The following is a 16151-nucleotide window of genomic DNA, read 5'->3' on the forward strand; positions in this document are numbered from 1 at the left end:
CTGAGTATTTCAGAAAATGCTGATCTACTAGGACACAACCATCTCTAGAGTTTACAGAGAATGGTTCAAAAAGGGAGAATATCCAGTGAGCAGCAGTTCTGTGGGAAAATGCCTTGATGATGCCAGAGATCAGAGGAGAATGGGCACACTGGTTCGAGCTGATAAAAATGTAACTCAGATAACCACTGGTTACAACCGAGGTCTGCAGAAGAGCATCTCTGAACACATAACATGTCAAACCTTGAAGAAGATGGGCTACCGCAACAGCAGTAGAAGCCCACACTAGGTGGCACGTCTTGTCAGCTAAAAACAGGAAACTGAGGCTACAATCAGCACAGGCTCACCAAATTTAGACAATAGAAGATTGGAAGATTTCTGTTGAGACATTCAGATGGTAGGGTCAGGAGGATTTGTTGTAAACAACATGAAAACATGGATCCATCCTGCCGTGTATCAATGGTTCAGGCTGGTGGTTGTTTATTGATGTGAGGTATATTTTCTTGGCACATTTGGGCACCTTAGTACCAATTGAGCATCGTTTAAATGCCAGAGCCTAACTGAGTATTGTTACTTATTGTTACAGCTGGAAATTGTGCCATGTCACAAACCTCAAATTATCTCAAACTGGTTTCTTGAACATGAGTTCACTATACTCAAATAGCCTTTACAGTCAACAGATCTCAGTCCAATAGAGCACATTTGGGATATAGTACAATGGGGGATTCGTATCATTGATGTGCAGCTGACAAATCTGTGTGATGCTAGTATGTCAATAAGGACCAAAATCTCTGAGGAATGTTTCCAGAACCTTGTTGAATCTATGAATCAAACTTCATCTTTATAAAAAAAACTCACATTCTCAATGAAAAATGTCCATTCTTTGTCTTCAAACTCATCTGCATGTGGGTCCTGTGAAACAAAAGCATATTCAAAAAGTTCTACAAATTTACTGACACAAATTATAGTATAGTTCAGCATTTGTCATTATCTTTAATAAGTTGTGTATTGCATGAGTTCAAGTTCAGCATTTGTCATTATCTTTAATAAGTTGTGTATTGCATGAGTTCATGCAATATATTTATATTTATATTTATATATATGTATCGTATAGCTAATAATAAGATGCGATAGGTGTCGTACCCTGTAGAGTGTGACGGTAATATCCACATTCTCAGGTACGGGCCACACCACCATTCCCCTGTAGGGATTTTTGATGCCTGGCTGCCATGCATGAAGCTGATGAGAAAATAACAACACTGTCAGTCATAATAATCCACATTGTACAGCAGTTGCACTTATTGTAAATCACTGTAAATAAAGCACTGTTAAACATAGCTTGGGAAGAAAATCAAGTTGAAATGGTGGATTCCTGGACATGCATAGTCATAAACTAAATTACCTTTGCTTTCATGAATAATTTTGTATCTAGAACAAGACTTATATTTTATAATATTTTGAATATTATTTATAGACCTTATGCGCCAGAGAAACAAGCGCGCAGCCATCTTTAGAATATTGTCTTTGAACTTCCGTTTTTGCGTTCGCTCTGTATATCTCTATGCATCGCTGTCGAGGAGTAATTAGCTGTGGATTTACCTATTGTAAAGTTAACAAAAGTTATCATAAGGATTGTAATGTTTAAAGCAGATGTCTTAAATCTCAGTAGAGGGAAGATTTTAAACAAGCCGTTCATTCATAAATACGCAAGATCACTGTGAAAATACAGACTGGAAGACAAAAGACAACGAGTGCAGCGCTGAAAAGGGGCGGGGCTACAAAAGGTCTATAATGTGTGTCAATAAAAACATTGATTAATATTAAATAATATTACTTAAAATATCTTATTTATATATCTATATAGGTTTATTTATTTATAATATTTTATTTATAGTTTATTTATATAGCACAATTCATACAAAATGGTAATTAAAGATTAAGATTCATAAAATAATACTCAATTCCTGATCAACTGCCTGATCACTAAGTTTTGGTGTACTCCTGTCTGGGATGGAAGAAATCGAGAGTCAGGTTTGTGATTTTACAGACAATTAAAGACTGTTTATCTTTGTACCTTGGAGCAAATGCGTCTGTTCCTCCTTGTCCACACCACTCTCAGTTTGTCTGGTTGCCTATAAAACAAAAATAATAGAGTGCTGAGTGGGAGTTTACAAGTTGAATAATGGGTCTTTTACTATTGATAAAGACTATCACTTTTCAGTGCTTGCTTAAAATAGCAGGAAGTACATATAAAGCCTACACAAAATGATCTTGAGAAAGCCATGGAGGCATTGCTTGTTTGTGTATGTGTCTACAAAAAGCTACAGGCAGTGAAACAGATCTTGCAATCCGGTCTCCCAGTGTTACCCAGAGGCAGAAAGGAATCAATAAATGCTGCCAAATGTTTCAAACCCAAAACAAAACAAGAGCACATGATGCAAGGCCTTGCATACAAGACGAATCCAAACTGGGGGAAACTTTCACTCACAAACAAGCACCAAGAACAAATAATTGAGTGAGGCTGAGGCATGAAACGTTGTCCTACTAAATAACCAAATGTCAATTTGGTGTCAATTGGGACATGTGGTATTTATTACATTTACTCCCCTGCATTGCTACCAATACTGCCAGATGAAAATGTAAACAAGTTAAAGAAGAAAAAGCTTTAAAAAAGTTCCTGTGACATTTAAGTCTGTTTATTGAGGTCACACAGCACCCTGTAGTCCCAGATAAGCCTTATATCTGATATCCAAAACACTATGATTATATATAGCCAGAAAAAATGCAAATCAAATAAGTTTGGAGCTTTACAAAAACAAATGAATGAATGCAAAGACAAATGAATGCAAATCATCTTTACCAAGTGTAACGTGTACATGTACACATCTGCTCTGGCACATTTTTCCAAAATAAACTTGCCCTTTTGTAGTGAATTGTTCAGATGTGAGCCCATTGTACACCTCTGAGCTGTTCATTGCCATGCTCGCTGCATTAAGAATTGGAGGAAACTCGAGCAAGGTCACGTGACCGAGCTGACTTTGGCTCACAGCACAAGGGGTGTTGGCCTCTGATCTCACTGTGTGTTTACAAACAGCTGTTCACATTTAATAATGGCGACTTATATTTTGGGATATAAGGGTTGTCATTAAGCATACAAAAACACAGAAGGGAATAAGTTGTAAGTATAAGTATAATAAGTAATAAGTATAATTTGTTGTATAAGCTACTGTTCAAAGGTTTTAGATTTTTTTGGTCTCTTGTGTTCACCATGGCTGCACTTATTTGATCGAAAATACAAAAACAGTAATATTGTGAAATATTATTACAATTTAGAGCAACTGTTTTCTATTTTAATATATTTTAAAATGCAATTTATTCCTGTGATGTCAAAGCTGAATTTTCAGCTTCATTACTCCAGCCTTCAGTGTCACATAGAAATCATTCTAATATGCTGATTTGCTGCTCAAGAATTTTTTTTCTTATTATTATTAGTAATACTGAAAAAAGTCGAAAAAATATTTGTGTGGAAACAGATATTTTTTCTGGATTTTTAATAAATAGAAAGTTTAAAAAACAGCATTTATTTGAAATATATATTTTTTGTAACTTTATTAATGCCTTTACTGTCACTTTTGATCAATTTAATGCATCCTTGCATAATAAACTACTATTGACTCCAAACTTTTGAACGGTATATAGTATTTGCTCACATGATATTCCAACACAAAATTAGGATTTGCCATGTTCATCACACAAAGCTATTACACGGCTTCACAACATGTTGCCATCCAAAGTTGCGAATTTAACTTATGCGCAAAATTGGAATATGTGTTAAAAGATTTGTGAATAAAGCAGCGTTTCCATCCCATGTGCTCAAGAGAACAAAATTGTCACTTCCTGGGAAAATTTTGCAAAATATCTGTAAAAAAAATTGGAAGTTGCTGCGTTACTCGACTAGCATAAAAGACGAAACGCAATAAACGCAATAAACGCTGTCATGTTATCTTGCATTTGGATGCCTGATGTTTGGTAATGCAATATTGTGAGACAGCTGGGAAGTCATTGTAAAAAATAATTCTGATGACAGACTATTTCAGAAAGATCCAACAGATGCTGTGCAATGAAATTGGTGTGCTGGTTAGTCCAGTTATCCAATCACATCCTCTGTTGAGGCAAAGTCATGTGAGATTTTTTTGTTACGCATCGAGGTATTTATTCTGTAAATGTGTTTTAATCATAGTTTATGTGCATGTCATCTTACCAGATATATTTTTTTTATCTGACTCAATTGAGCGCATATGCATAGAGTTTCTGCACATCTTCCCGTTTTCCATAGTGTTTTTTTAACGCAATATTCCAAAATGCGCATAGAAATAGGTGGATGGAATCATAGTAGCATATTAGTCACATGGACCACTTTTAAGATAATTTTATGGTACTTTAATGAAGTCCCAATTCATTCTAATTGCATGGAAAACCATGACCAGAATATGAATAGAAATTGCTACTTTCGCATTCCACAGAAGAAGGTCAAATAGGTTTGAAATTGAAATGGAGTTTCAACGAAGGGAAAATTAATAACATCCCTTTAAACTAACCGAGAATATGATTCTTAATGAACGTGGTCAAGATGTAAATGTCACAGAACAGCTGGATCATCTATTGTTGTTCACATTGATGTTCGCAAAGGTAATGTGTGTCAGTAGTAGCACGAACCGCTACACAAAGAGAAGCGAGACCCAACTCTTACTCAGGTTACATCTAGTAATAGCAACAGGGCAGAACGGTCTAAAAGGATAAATTAGGAGGAGAAGAGGGGGAACGTGGGTAGAGCACGGATGGACGTAAAAATAGACTGCGAGCCTGGTTGGAAAAATTAGTTCTCTTTCTGTCATTTTCTTCCTGTAATTCAGTCCTTCTTTTTCATCACTTTGACATGTAAAGTAACTGTCAGATAAACACACACGTGCTCACATACACACACCCTGTTTAAGTTATATTACCCCATCAGAAGCAACCACTGTGTCATTTTCAGCTGTCTGATATCTCATGCTCACACCCTCCTCAGCTGTGGCGTAACATCAACAGACTTTGGCCCACTGGCAGTATACGAAAATCACCCATTTGAGCTGCACAAGATCAGACGTGCTTACAGAAATGCACATTCTGTAGTTTCTTTTCACATTTAGAAACACTACCTGCTCTACAAAAGAGATTTTAAGAAAGCTGTACTACAATTCACCTTTAGGTCAGCAAAAGAAAGCTCTGGAAAAGATATACAGGAATTTCTTTCCTCTGTGTTGCAAGAGAATCTAGGACATTGCACATCAGCTGTAAGCTCATTAGGTGATAACAACAATTACAATTGCTCAAGTTTACTATTTACCCAACCTTCTTTTTCCAATATCAATCTTGAAAGTTTGAATATGAGTCCATATTAAATAAGAAAGAGTAACTAATTTCTAGAATATAGAATTGGTAAAACTGAGATCATTTAGATCACCAATAAGATTCTATGACAGAGATTGTGCTAATCTCAGATAGTGCTTAACTCTAATAGGCAGAAATGACAGAGAGATTCAGTTCCTCCTAAAGGCAAATGACAAACCATTGAATAACGGAGGGTTGTTTCATTTGCCAGGCCAAGACTTGTTCACAGAATATTGTCAATAGTTAATATCAGCGGCAAAATGATTAAAACAAATTCTCCAGTCCAACAGAAGCATTCAAGAATATCTTAGCGTATTATGTGTATTGTGCATATGGGAATTCTGCATCTTGTATATTGTCTTATACTGTCATTACATGACTGCAATGTTGGTGGATGATGCACCCAATATTTCCACTCACTGTTGCACTTGTATGGTGTAGTGATGATAAAGTAATTTGATTTGATTGACACCTTTTTGTCTTTGCTATGTACTTGTGTTGTGATTGAAAAACAGTATCTTTTTCAATCAGACTGAATTCTTCCTGATAATGATAATACTGTCTTTGATCATAGATAAGAACAGATAGGCCATATAAGACACGTGTCATTAATGAATGTGAGGGCAGAAACACTCCCTGTCTGTCAACAGCTGTCTCCTGATCAAGACACTTATGGTAGACAGCAGAAATAGTAGAATTGTTTAATTTTCTCACCTCAACGCTGTTTATATGTAAAACTTTTAAGAAGAAAAAGAAAAGAAAAGAAAAGCCAAATATTGAACAAAACTTAAAATTTGAGTTTTGTGTTGGAAAACAGCAATAAAGTATTTCCCCGACTATTTAAGGGTGAAGTCAAGAGGAATTGAATGCTCTTTTAAGCTCACATGATATAATATATATGAATAACCGAAAATTGCAAGGACAACACCTAGAAAGAAAGGAAAAGCAACACCACTCAATTTGAAACATTGAAACAATTATAACTCCCGCTTATGCGAGTCAGGTAAATTCAATTTAAAAGAAGCAGCAGCACTTTATTCTGCTTGGATTATCATGATGGATGTTCATAATTTGTTCAGTGTTGACAGCACGAGTGATGGAGGCGGAAGTAGAGGTGTGTGGCTGTCAACGTTCTCCAATGCATTTCAAATACAGTCTTAATATCGAGAGCTGTATTAATTGTTCTATTCACAATCATTTAGATTAGCCTACCAACGCTAAATTAAAATAAGATACAGTGTGTGCGCACTGTAGCCTTCTGTTTCAGTCAGAAGAACCGCCCTTCAGCACTGCGTATTTAGGAAGCACGCGCGCTATAACGGAAAAAAAAAAAATCACAACTTACCATTTCTTTGTACATTCCAGAACAAGTTCTTGATACGAAGCAACAAACTGAAATTTAGTAGCCTTTTTGCCAACTCTTTGTAATCTTTTCCACACTGAAGTCATTCTTCTGTAGAAAATGCAGTATCCGCGAATGAAGTCAGGCACATGGAAATTATGTTTTTAACGTCCCGCCACTGAACAAAAAGTAAAACCTACTGAAATATACGTCTGTCAAGTGTCTCGTAAAGTGAAATGTTCCTGCTGAGAAGCACGAGCTGCACCTCATGCGGCTCAGTACAACCGAACTGTCGCCATCGAGTAAAGACCATTTACGGAAACTACTGCATCACGTTACACACCAGAGCGAGAGATTGTCAGTGTATTGCAATTAGTTGCCTTGGAGCGAAAACATTTGTGCGTATAGAATCTTGAGGGACCTTATCGTTTTTTGAGTCGTGGAAACTCATGCGATACGAAATTATTCTAAAAAGCAACTGTCTGACCATGAACTGATGAAAGTGGATGAAGAAGTGCAGGAGTTGGTGGGAAGGGTCATGTTAAAAAGAACATGATGCAGTCTATGCAAAATCTCCCTCATTGTATTCCATACAGTAGCCTACTAAAGGTGACATGGATCAGGGGTTACATCCAGTCAGCTAGGGGTCAGAAGAGGACACACACTATGAATAAGTTTGAATAATTATAATTAGTTGCAAAATTACAGATAAAGTCCAAAGTGATGATTTTATGAAAATCAGTTAAAAAAAACTAGTTGAATTATTACAATACAGTTGCTAAAACTGTAGGCCTACTGCAAATAGGTGGCGCTACAAAATTAACGCTGTTTGTGGGGTTTGCGAAAGGAATTTAAAAAAAACAGTATAATTGTGGACTTGCAGTATGGCTAATAAAAGTAAATAAAATAGGTCTGTGATTTTATGGCAAAATAATTCAAAGGTAGACATAGGATATGCATATTTATGATTGTTCATTTATGCTGTCTCCAAACATTTTGGGGTATAGCTTTTACCACATTTTACAAGTTATGACAACACTTTACACAGATAGATAGATAGATAGATAGATAGATAGATAGATAGATAGATAGATAGATAGATAGATAGATAGATAGATAGATAGATAGATAGATAGATAGATGGATGGATGGATGGATGGATGGATGGATGGATGGATAGATAGACAGACAGACAGACAGACAGACAGACAGACTGACTGACTGACTGACATTCATTCATTCATATGGGAGTATATGGCAGCTCATAGAATCATTTGGTAAAATAGGCCTATGTTCATCGTTCATTGCATTGTCACTTAATTTGGGTCAAATCATCTTCAGATCATATAAATGTACCATATGGGCTGCCATAGACTCTCTTATAAAACTGTTGCTAAGAAAAAAATAATGTACATTCAGTGGATTAATCGACATAATGATCTGGAGCAGCAATGTGAGGCTGTCCAGTCCTTGATCATGGTGGGTATTTTTAGTGGACATTGGCAAGGGGATTTTTCAAGTTACACAGGATCTATTTTAGAAGGCTGGGAGCGAGGGATAAATGGACAGAAGCAGCTGGAGGGATGGAACGAGTGGTGCCGCTTGCGTGGGTTATGAGGGAGAGCACAAACATTTGGCTCAGTTGATGACCTAGAATCCAAATCGGTGACCCCCTTAGTCATATTCCTGTGTGACACTAACCTCTTCTTGTCTGGTGTTTCCACTCACTGCTAACCCCATTATATTTCTGTATTTAAAACAAAAATGAATTTGACATTACAAATTCAAAATACAGAACAAATTTAAAAACTCTTCAATGTTCAATATATACCTTATGCTACCTTCATTTATATATTCTACCTTACGGAGCTCAGTAAAGCTCATTAACAATAACTGATCAGCACAGGTGATTATTGAGGCATGAAACTAATTACCAGTGGTTTGTTTTTGAGAGTTGTTGAATATAGTTTGCAGTCTAATTTCAGGTACACAAATATGAGCCAGCTCATGTAAAACTTAGCAAACAGACTTAAGTCTACTGGGAAACAATGATTTGTGGCTATGACTATGAGTTTCCAAAATGGGCCCCTCCCTTAACTGGACGTGACAAGCTGAGTTTGTATTTGGGTAAGACATGATCTCACTCATAATACATGCTTACTCACTAGGTGGATCAAGAAATGCCTCATCCTTATAATGGCGTGCCACACCACCTTATGGTATAGCAGAACAAGGGGCTCATTTATTTGCGAAGAACGTGAAGATGACATACTGTTCTCCTTCGACCACATATGTTACTTTTGAAAAGTTTGGGGTCAGTAAATTTTTTTTAAAATAAATAAATAAATAAAGAAATGATTACTTTAATGCAGCAAGAATGCATTCAATTGATCAAAAGTGACAGGAAAGACATTTATAATGTTAAGATTTCTATTTCAAATAAATGCTGTTTCTATTTCAAATAAACTTTCTATTCATCAAAGAATCCTAAAGAAAATGTTTTACAGTTTCCACAAAAAATATTAAGCAGTACAACAGTTTCTTGAGCATTAAATCAGCATATTAGAATGACTTCTAAAGGATCATAATACAATGAAGACTGTAATTATAGTAATTAATACACATAATACACTAGTAATTATGCTGAAAATTAAACTTTGCCATCACAAGAATAAATTACATTTTAAATTATATTAAAATAGAAAACATTTATTTAAAATTTGAACAAAATCTCACAATATTACTGTTTTTGCTATTTTGGATTAAAAAGTAGCCTTAATGATCATATGAAATGTCTTTCAAAAAAACATTTTAAAAAATGTTACCAACCCCAAACGTTTGAATGGCAAAATGCAAATAAATTCACATTAGAATGATGGGAATGATTTTTAAAAATGCTAGTATGTGTAATCATTTCTGCCATAATATTTCTGCCTTTAAGATTAATCAAAGGGCAGAAATTGCATGTTTTTAATATTAATGTGATTGAAAAGATAGCAATGTGACCTTTGGTTTGAGTTACTTTTAACAGACATTCCTTGATGAGATATTGTATACAACAATATCTTACATTTGTATTTTATTTATAGAGCTTTCTGAGAAATGCCACATCCTTCACCCCTTAATCACTCCATCATACCAAATATGTGGAGTTTGAGATGGTCTACCTGAAGAAGTATGCAATGTGGAAACTACAGTGCAGTTTCAGCAAGATTATGGCATGAGTGGGGCTCGTGGGACAATGACAAATTCCCAGTGCTGTAAGACTGCCCAGAGCTTTGTTCTTGTTGTCTACCTGCAAAGACTCAAACATACGACCACTTAGCCTAGAGCACCAGACGGAAACCTTTAATAACTGTTTGCTATTCTTCAGAGGACAGACTCTGACAGCCGCTGCAGTGAGCATGGAGAACCATGACCTCCCCGAATAGCAGAGTTTAGACACTGTGGTTCATCCACCTGCTTAACTTCAACCCAAATAAATGTCAGAGATTAAACCAATAGCTATATATTAAATGTAAAATGCTAGACACATAGACTCCATAAAACCAAAAGCTACAGTTTGCGGTGTAAATTTAGCTATGCAAATATCAGCTACCTTATGTAAAATTTGTGGTAATGACTGAGTTTCCAAACATCTCCTCCATTTACATTAATTTGAATAATAGATAATGTTACAGTATATTGTTATATATTACATTAAACTTGCTATAGTATATTGCTATTTCTGTCATGACAACTCTTTGAGTGTTTGGCATGGTAATGAGAAAGTACGGGACTTATAATACATACGACTTGCTGCTGCTATACAATATAGCATACACGAATTACCCGTAGCAGATCTATACAGGTGGAGCTGGGGAAGGTGGAGGGTTTATAAAAGCATGCTGCAACCGCTACAGCAAATGCTGACCAAGTCTTTGAAAGTTGAGCAGTGAGCTCATTGCTACTGATACAGCAGGAACCAATCAACTGTCAATAGAGAGTCATGTGATTGCAAGAAGATTAAGTTAAGGACCTATCAGCCTGCACCATCTGGAGTTTTATGACAGAACTTTGTGTTTATTAAACTGCTATAAACCTAAAGCCTAATTTTGATGGAAATTACAGGACATGCCACTGTGTTACTTTAATAATATGAATAATAGTGATGAAAGTTTTTTTTAGTACTGCCTGGCCTGTGTCTGAACTTGTTCCTCCCTTCCCTCCCCAATGCAAAAGAAGCAAGCAGTATTACCTAATAAGCACAAGAGTAGCTGGAACCATTTGTTTATCCGTTCTGCGTAATGAGTGAGTGGTTCAGAAAGATCTGAACGAGTCTCAATCCAAACATTCAAATTTAGCATAATTGTTTTAATCGGATGGCATGTACTGTGTCTGGTCTGACTCAAAGGAGAAGAATCTAGCAATCTTCTTTTGCACTAAATGGTACCAAGGCAATGGAAAGAAGAGATGTTTCCCAAATGAGTTATTTTGTTTACTCTACTATTCTTGACATCATGACTCAAAACAACATCAATTTACAAACTTTAGGAAGGAAATGTGTGCCACCTAATGGCTGATGTGTTCATATCTGCACTGGACAGCTGTTTTGAACGTGTTGAGCATGTATTTTGAAACATGGATAAAGTATCAGACAACAAAAAATGTAGCAAAAGTATACAGGAAACAAACCACTTTTACTGTACATTCTTGAGATAATCAGCAAAAGGGAAAAGTTTTGACATATTTTATTACTTTTGCATTTTGTACAAAATGCAAGTTTAATTTAATAATGGAAAACCGAGGTGGTAAATAATGTTGTATAATAAAACAGTATCTCAAATGCTGGTGATAAAGAAAATAGCAAGTGATAATACACATCTGACACATCTATATAATATAATGAAATTGTAACTTGATATATCAAAAGAGAGAATAGTAAGGCATGTCTTTAATTCATTTTTTGATAAAACATCCTAGACTACACTGTTTCTGGCCATAACATCCTCTTCCTGTCAGTCCACATCCGGTCTTTATGACTTCACAGGAAGTAAAAAGGCAGTTTTTAACGGTTCCCCTGAAACAAGCTTACAATCACCATTGTAATAGTATCCTACAAAAACAAAGGCCTTGATCATTTCGATGCCTATAGAATCCTTCAAACAATGGGGTCATGTTTGTCAAGGTTTATATAGATGAGGATCATGGGAGATTAGATTTATAACTAAGAGAGTGGATGCTTCATTTAAATGGGGATGTGGAAAGAGTCTTTGATCCACTGATCTCGGGAGTTCTGAGTGGGCTGAGGAAAAGATAACAGCGTCTCCCCACTCTCCCCTTCATTTTCATCTTCATCTTCCTCCTCTTCATATTCAGAATAGCCATTTTCGGTGTTGAAGGAGCTCTCGCACAAAGAAGAGGAGATGTCATGGAAAGCTCCTTTGTATTCCTGTATGGACTCATATAGAGACCACAACTGGCACAGCAAGGACATGTCCAACTGTCGAAGACCAACCTACAAAAGACACCAGAACATATGAGCTATGTGCAGTTCGTAAACTTATTTTAATTACCTTTAATGTACAAACAATATATTTTCAAACAGTTGTTATGAGTTTGCATAGTAAAAATTAAACAGTTTGTAGCGAGAAGACACTCCCTTTAAAAAAATACACTGTAAAAAATTATATTATCAATAAGTTATGTTTTACATTGCAGTAACTCATCAAATTAACCTAAGCAATTTTCAACTTTTTTAAGTTATTCAAGATTCAACTCATTTTTAAGTCAGTTTAATGCAATTTAAGTTTACATTACATAAACATCCAAGGTAGTTGTACTTAAAAATGTAAGGCAGCTGATTTTTACAGTGTAACGTTACTTTCAATAAAACTGTCAAGGAAATGTTAATGAAAATGTTAAACTTTTATTAAAATGCATTTCAAACTAAAATGACTGTCATATAAAAATATTATTTAATGATTAACTAAATAAATAAATAAAAATTCTTGAAAAAAGCTGACAATCTTTTAATTGCCTATTATTTTATATTACTTTCTAATTATTCATCATTCTTTTAAGTGGAATAGAATTGGGGGAGGGGGGTTCTTAAATATTCTGACATTTTAATGAACAAAAAAAAAGTTGTATTCAGGTCAAAAAGAGTAAACCTAAAAAGCTTGATACTCTTAAAAATATTTTTGTAAAATGTTTTCCAAAAATGTACGAAACCACAATGAATACGATTACAAATTTAGCCTACGTTTCATTTACATTTTCAAAAAACTTAGCACATATTTAAACTAGACTTTTAAAAGATGTACTTTTTAAATGGGTGGTATAATGCCCTTTTCACAAGATGTAAAATAAGTCTTTGATGTCCCCAGAGTGTGTATGTGAAGTTTTAGCTCAAAATACCCCACAGATATTTTTATATAGATGTTAAAATTGTCACTTTTTGAGGGAAATCAAAATTTTTGGTGTCTGACCCTTTAAATGCAAATGAGCTGAACTGGACATTTCTGAATGGTTAATTGAAAAATGTATGCAGCCGATGTGGAGTTATCAGTCATTGTCATATTTTGTAATGATTATATATAAATCGTGTTCCAGGGGCGGGGTTTATGTAAATTTCAGGGTTAGCGATGATGCCACTATCCCGGGAGTGATATTTTTTTTCACAGGATGGTAGGGGAAGACTCATGAATATTCATTAGGGAACTCATCCCTGATTGGTCTTAACCCCAGTGACTGGTAGGTTTAGGGACGGGGTTAGGGGTAGGTCATCAGACCCCAGTGACGGGTAGGTTTAGGGGCGGGGTTAGGGGATAGGTCATCAGACATGAGTTCCCTAATGAATATTCATGAGTCGTCCCCTACCATCCTGTGAAAAAAAAAAAATCGCATCCCGGGAGGAATGTCGTGTAGTCCCTACCAGCCGTTTGTTTAGTCCTTAAAAAACGATTTCTTTAGAAGCAAATATCTTCCTTTGCTTTGAACTTTTCAGATGTTGTTTATGCTCAAAAAGCAACCTTACACACTAACTAAAGTTAGAAAAGTTCAATCATAATCAACCACCCCTTTAAATTATCTCTGACATTTGTCTTTGACCCATAAATAGCAGTCAATTTAGCAGATATCCAGTGATGGTAACAATGGCACATTCAGACGTTGTCTCGTACCATCTCTTTGCGCAGCACGGCCAGCGCTGCGTCAAGGCTCGCTGGTTTACTGCGGCCAAGACAGTCGCTCACTCTGGACTTGCTGATGTCCGCTTGGATGCGTGTCCTCTTGCTGTAGACCTTCTCAATGTCCCTCCATGATCCCCCGCTCGAGTTTAGGATGCCACTCAGTCCTTTGGGTAACGGAGGCAAACCTTCAATGGAACAGACGCTTCCAGCCGGACAATCCGCTGGACTGGACTGAAACCCGTTCATTTCCGATTTCACTGTTTTCGCTTTTAAAATAAAATCCTGGTTTGAAACTTTTCTATGCCCGGAGTTGTTATTTTTCTCATTTATTTTTTTAACACCATGCAAAATATGCAATTGAGATTAAATGTACTATCTTTCTATAAAAAGACAAGCTATAGATGAGCGCATGACCTTAACTGCAACCATCTGTCACGTCTAAAAACTAACTTCCGGATAATATAAAGAAAAGTCATATGCGATATTTTTCATATGTAACGTTAACCGTTGGTCTAAACAAAATTATAACTATATAACAAACAGCTTGTTTACACCGTATCTCTTCAAGAGGCATTTGATTTTCTGCTCTTCCTTACTTGCATTTCGTCGTAAAGCAGCGCATTTATTCTACTGCTCGAGATGAAAACAAATCCCAGCCCTTAGATATAAGCAAAACTGGTCAGGGAACCCTGGTCGGGAGATCAAGGCGTCCTGCTTTGTTTTCGTTTAACGTTTTCTTTTGTCTTTTGCAGCTAAACCTCGCCCACTGAATCTCTCCGCCCAGTGCGCCGTTTGGCCACAGTGAGGCGCTGTTTCTCATTTCCAGCAGTAATCTCAATAAAACTATGGCTGCATCCGAAATCCCATACTTCCCTATATAGTAAGCAAAAAACAGTAGGCTATGTGACAAAAGAAATGTCCGAATTCATAGTAGCCTACTCATGAAAGAGTATGCAAAAAGTACCAGGACCTACTTCCGCAGAGATTTGCATATTCACGATTCTACATGAATCGTGAATATAAAATGAAGAAAGGGTACAGTGACAATCAAGCTATTTTAAGGCATGGAAAAAATACTTACACAGGAAAAAACGTTTATATGTCATTTTGGTGATCAAAGATGAGTTTTAAGGGATACAATTATTGAACACAGGGGGACTTTAAAGGCTTCACCTGAGCTTTGGTGGCCACAATGAGGCGCTGTTTCTCATTTTCAGCAGTGATGGTAATAAAACCATTGAAGCAGCTCATGTTCCATCTTTTCTTGAATCTAAAATACTTTTTTAAAGGCTTCATCTGTGCTTTGTGAGGGAAAATTAATATCTAACGGCCCATTCGAAAAGACCGCGGTTTTTTTGGTTTAAACGCGAAACAGAATAGTGGAATGAAAAAAAAAAAAAACGTCTGGAGACGTGAAAACTTGAGCACCACGTTTTTTTTTAGAGTATTGTGTAAAACGCAAGATGCAGCAAAAACGCAAGCACAAGTCTGTCCAGGAGAGTTTACCCAGAAAACCGATGAAATAGTCGTGCAGTAGAATCAAAAAGGCAATGCCTAGAAACACCCTTTTTTTAGTCGAACTTTATTAACGCTAGCACAATGGTCACTTCTGTCTACTGCTTGTTTACAAAGAAACACGATAGAAAAGCGCCGTAGTGGAAGGCAAAAACAGGTTTTCCTCATTCCATTGCTTGCAACTCAATTTTTTCTATGTGACTGGCCCCTTAAGGGGCCAGTCAGTTATTTTTTTGCGTCTAACAAACGGCAGATGCAGGGCAGCGAAACAAACAAATCGTCTGTATACGTCATTGAAGCTGCTTAATTTCAGTGCCACAACATTTCAAAGTTATTAAAACAATAAAATTGATGCTTCACTAGGAATAACAGTCAATTTTATAATAGTTACTATTCTGAAATAAGACATCCTTTATGACGTATGCGGCAGATGAAAGCGACCACCGGAGGACACAGTCTGCGAAATGAGACACAGCTAGTATCAAACTTAAGATTCTGCTATTCCTTACCATGGCAAAGCTCATAGCACCAAACGGGTGCCACTGTAGTAACATTGTCACAACGGTCAATTCAGTGCTTTCAGAAAATATGGATTTCATAAAGAATTGGGGAAAAAATCATGAAAAACAAAAAAAACAGCTTTTGCAGCTAAAGCAATGTATTTCAACACACAACAGTCACATGCTGCTTTGGAA

The 16151-nt window shown here is 36.2% G+C and overlaps 2 protein-coding genes across 22 annotated transcripts in view; both read right to left on the reverse strand.

The window, feature by feature from the left end:
- Positions 1-7259, reverse strand: part of ehbp1l1b (EH domain binding protein 1-like 1b) — a 36625-nt gene extending 29366 nt beyond the window's left edge. For 4 of the 21 annotated variants that reach the window (XM_077242610.1, XM_077242609.1, XM_077242608.1 and 1 more), the window contains exons 1-4: positions 6773-7259; positions 2072-2129; positions 1141-1236; positions 856-909 (exon numbers count right to left, since the gene is read on the reverse strand). In XM_077242610.1, coding sequence (XP_077098725.1) covers positions 856-909; positions 1141-1236; positions 2072-2129; positions 6773-6876 — 312 coding nt within the window. In that variant the 5' untranslated portion in view covers positions 6877-7259. The remainder of the gene's footprint in view (positions 1-855; positions 910-1140; positions 1237-2071; positions 2130-6772) is intronic. The other 17 variants (XM_077242600.1, XM_077242598.1, XM_077242596.1 and 14 more) reach the window with 7 other exon arrangements.
- Positions 7260-11429: 4170 nt separating this feature from the next.
- fam89b (family with sequence similarity 89 member B) lies at positions 11430-14749 on the reverse strand. The gene is made up of 2 exons (XM_077242654.1): positions 13933-14749; positions 11430-12266 (listed from the first exon to the last, which is right to left on the reverse strand). Exons 1-2 carry the CDS (start codon positions 14185-14187, stop codon positions 11997-11999), a joined length of 525 nt encoding a protein of 174 aa, XP_077098769.1. The 5' UTR covers positions 14188-14749; the 3' UTR covers positions 11430-11996.
- Positions 14750-16151: the final 1402 nt, after the last annotated feature.

This window comes from Siphateles boraxobius, unplaced genomic scaffold, assembly GCF_051911475.1.
Source record: "Siphateles boraxobius isolate OS27281-9 unplaced genomic scaffold, OSU_SipBor_1 25, whole genome shotgun sequence".
Lineage (NCBI taxonomy): Eukaryota > Metazoa > Chordata > Actinopteri > Cypriniformes > Leuciscidae > Siphateles > Siphateles boraxobius.

What these genes read in the sequence shown, in the direction of transcription:
- fam89b (XM_077242654.1), bottom strand. Translation starts at nt 14,187, where the DNA reads ATGAACGGGTTTCAGTCCAGTCCAGCGGATTGTCCGGCTGGAAGCGTC. An exon ending in CCGTGCTGCGCAAAGAGATG is followed by an intron (nt 12,267 to 13,932) that starts GTACGAGACAAC and finishes TGTCTTTTGTAG; the next exon opens with GTTGGTCTTCGACAGTTGGA.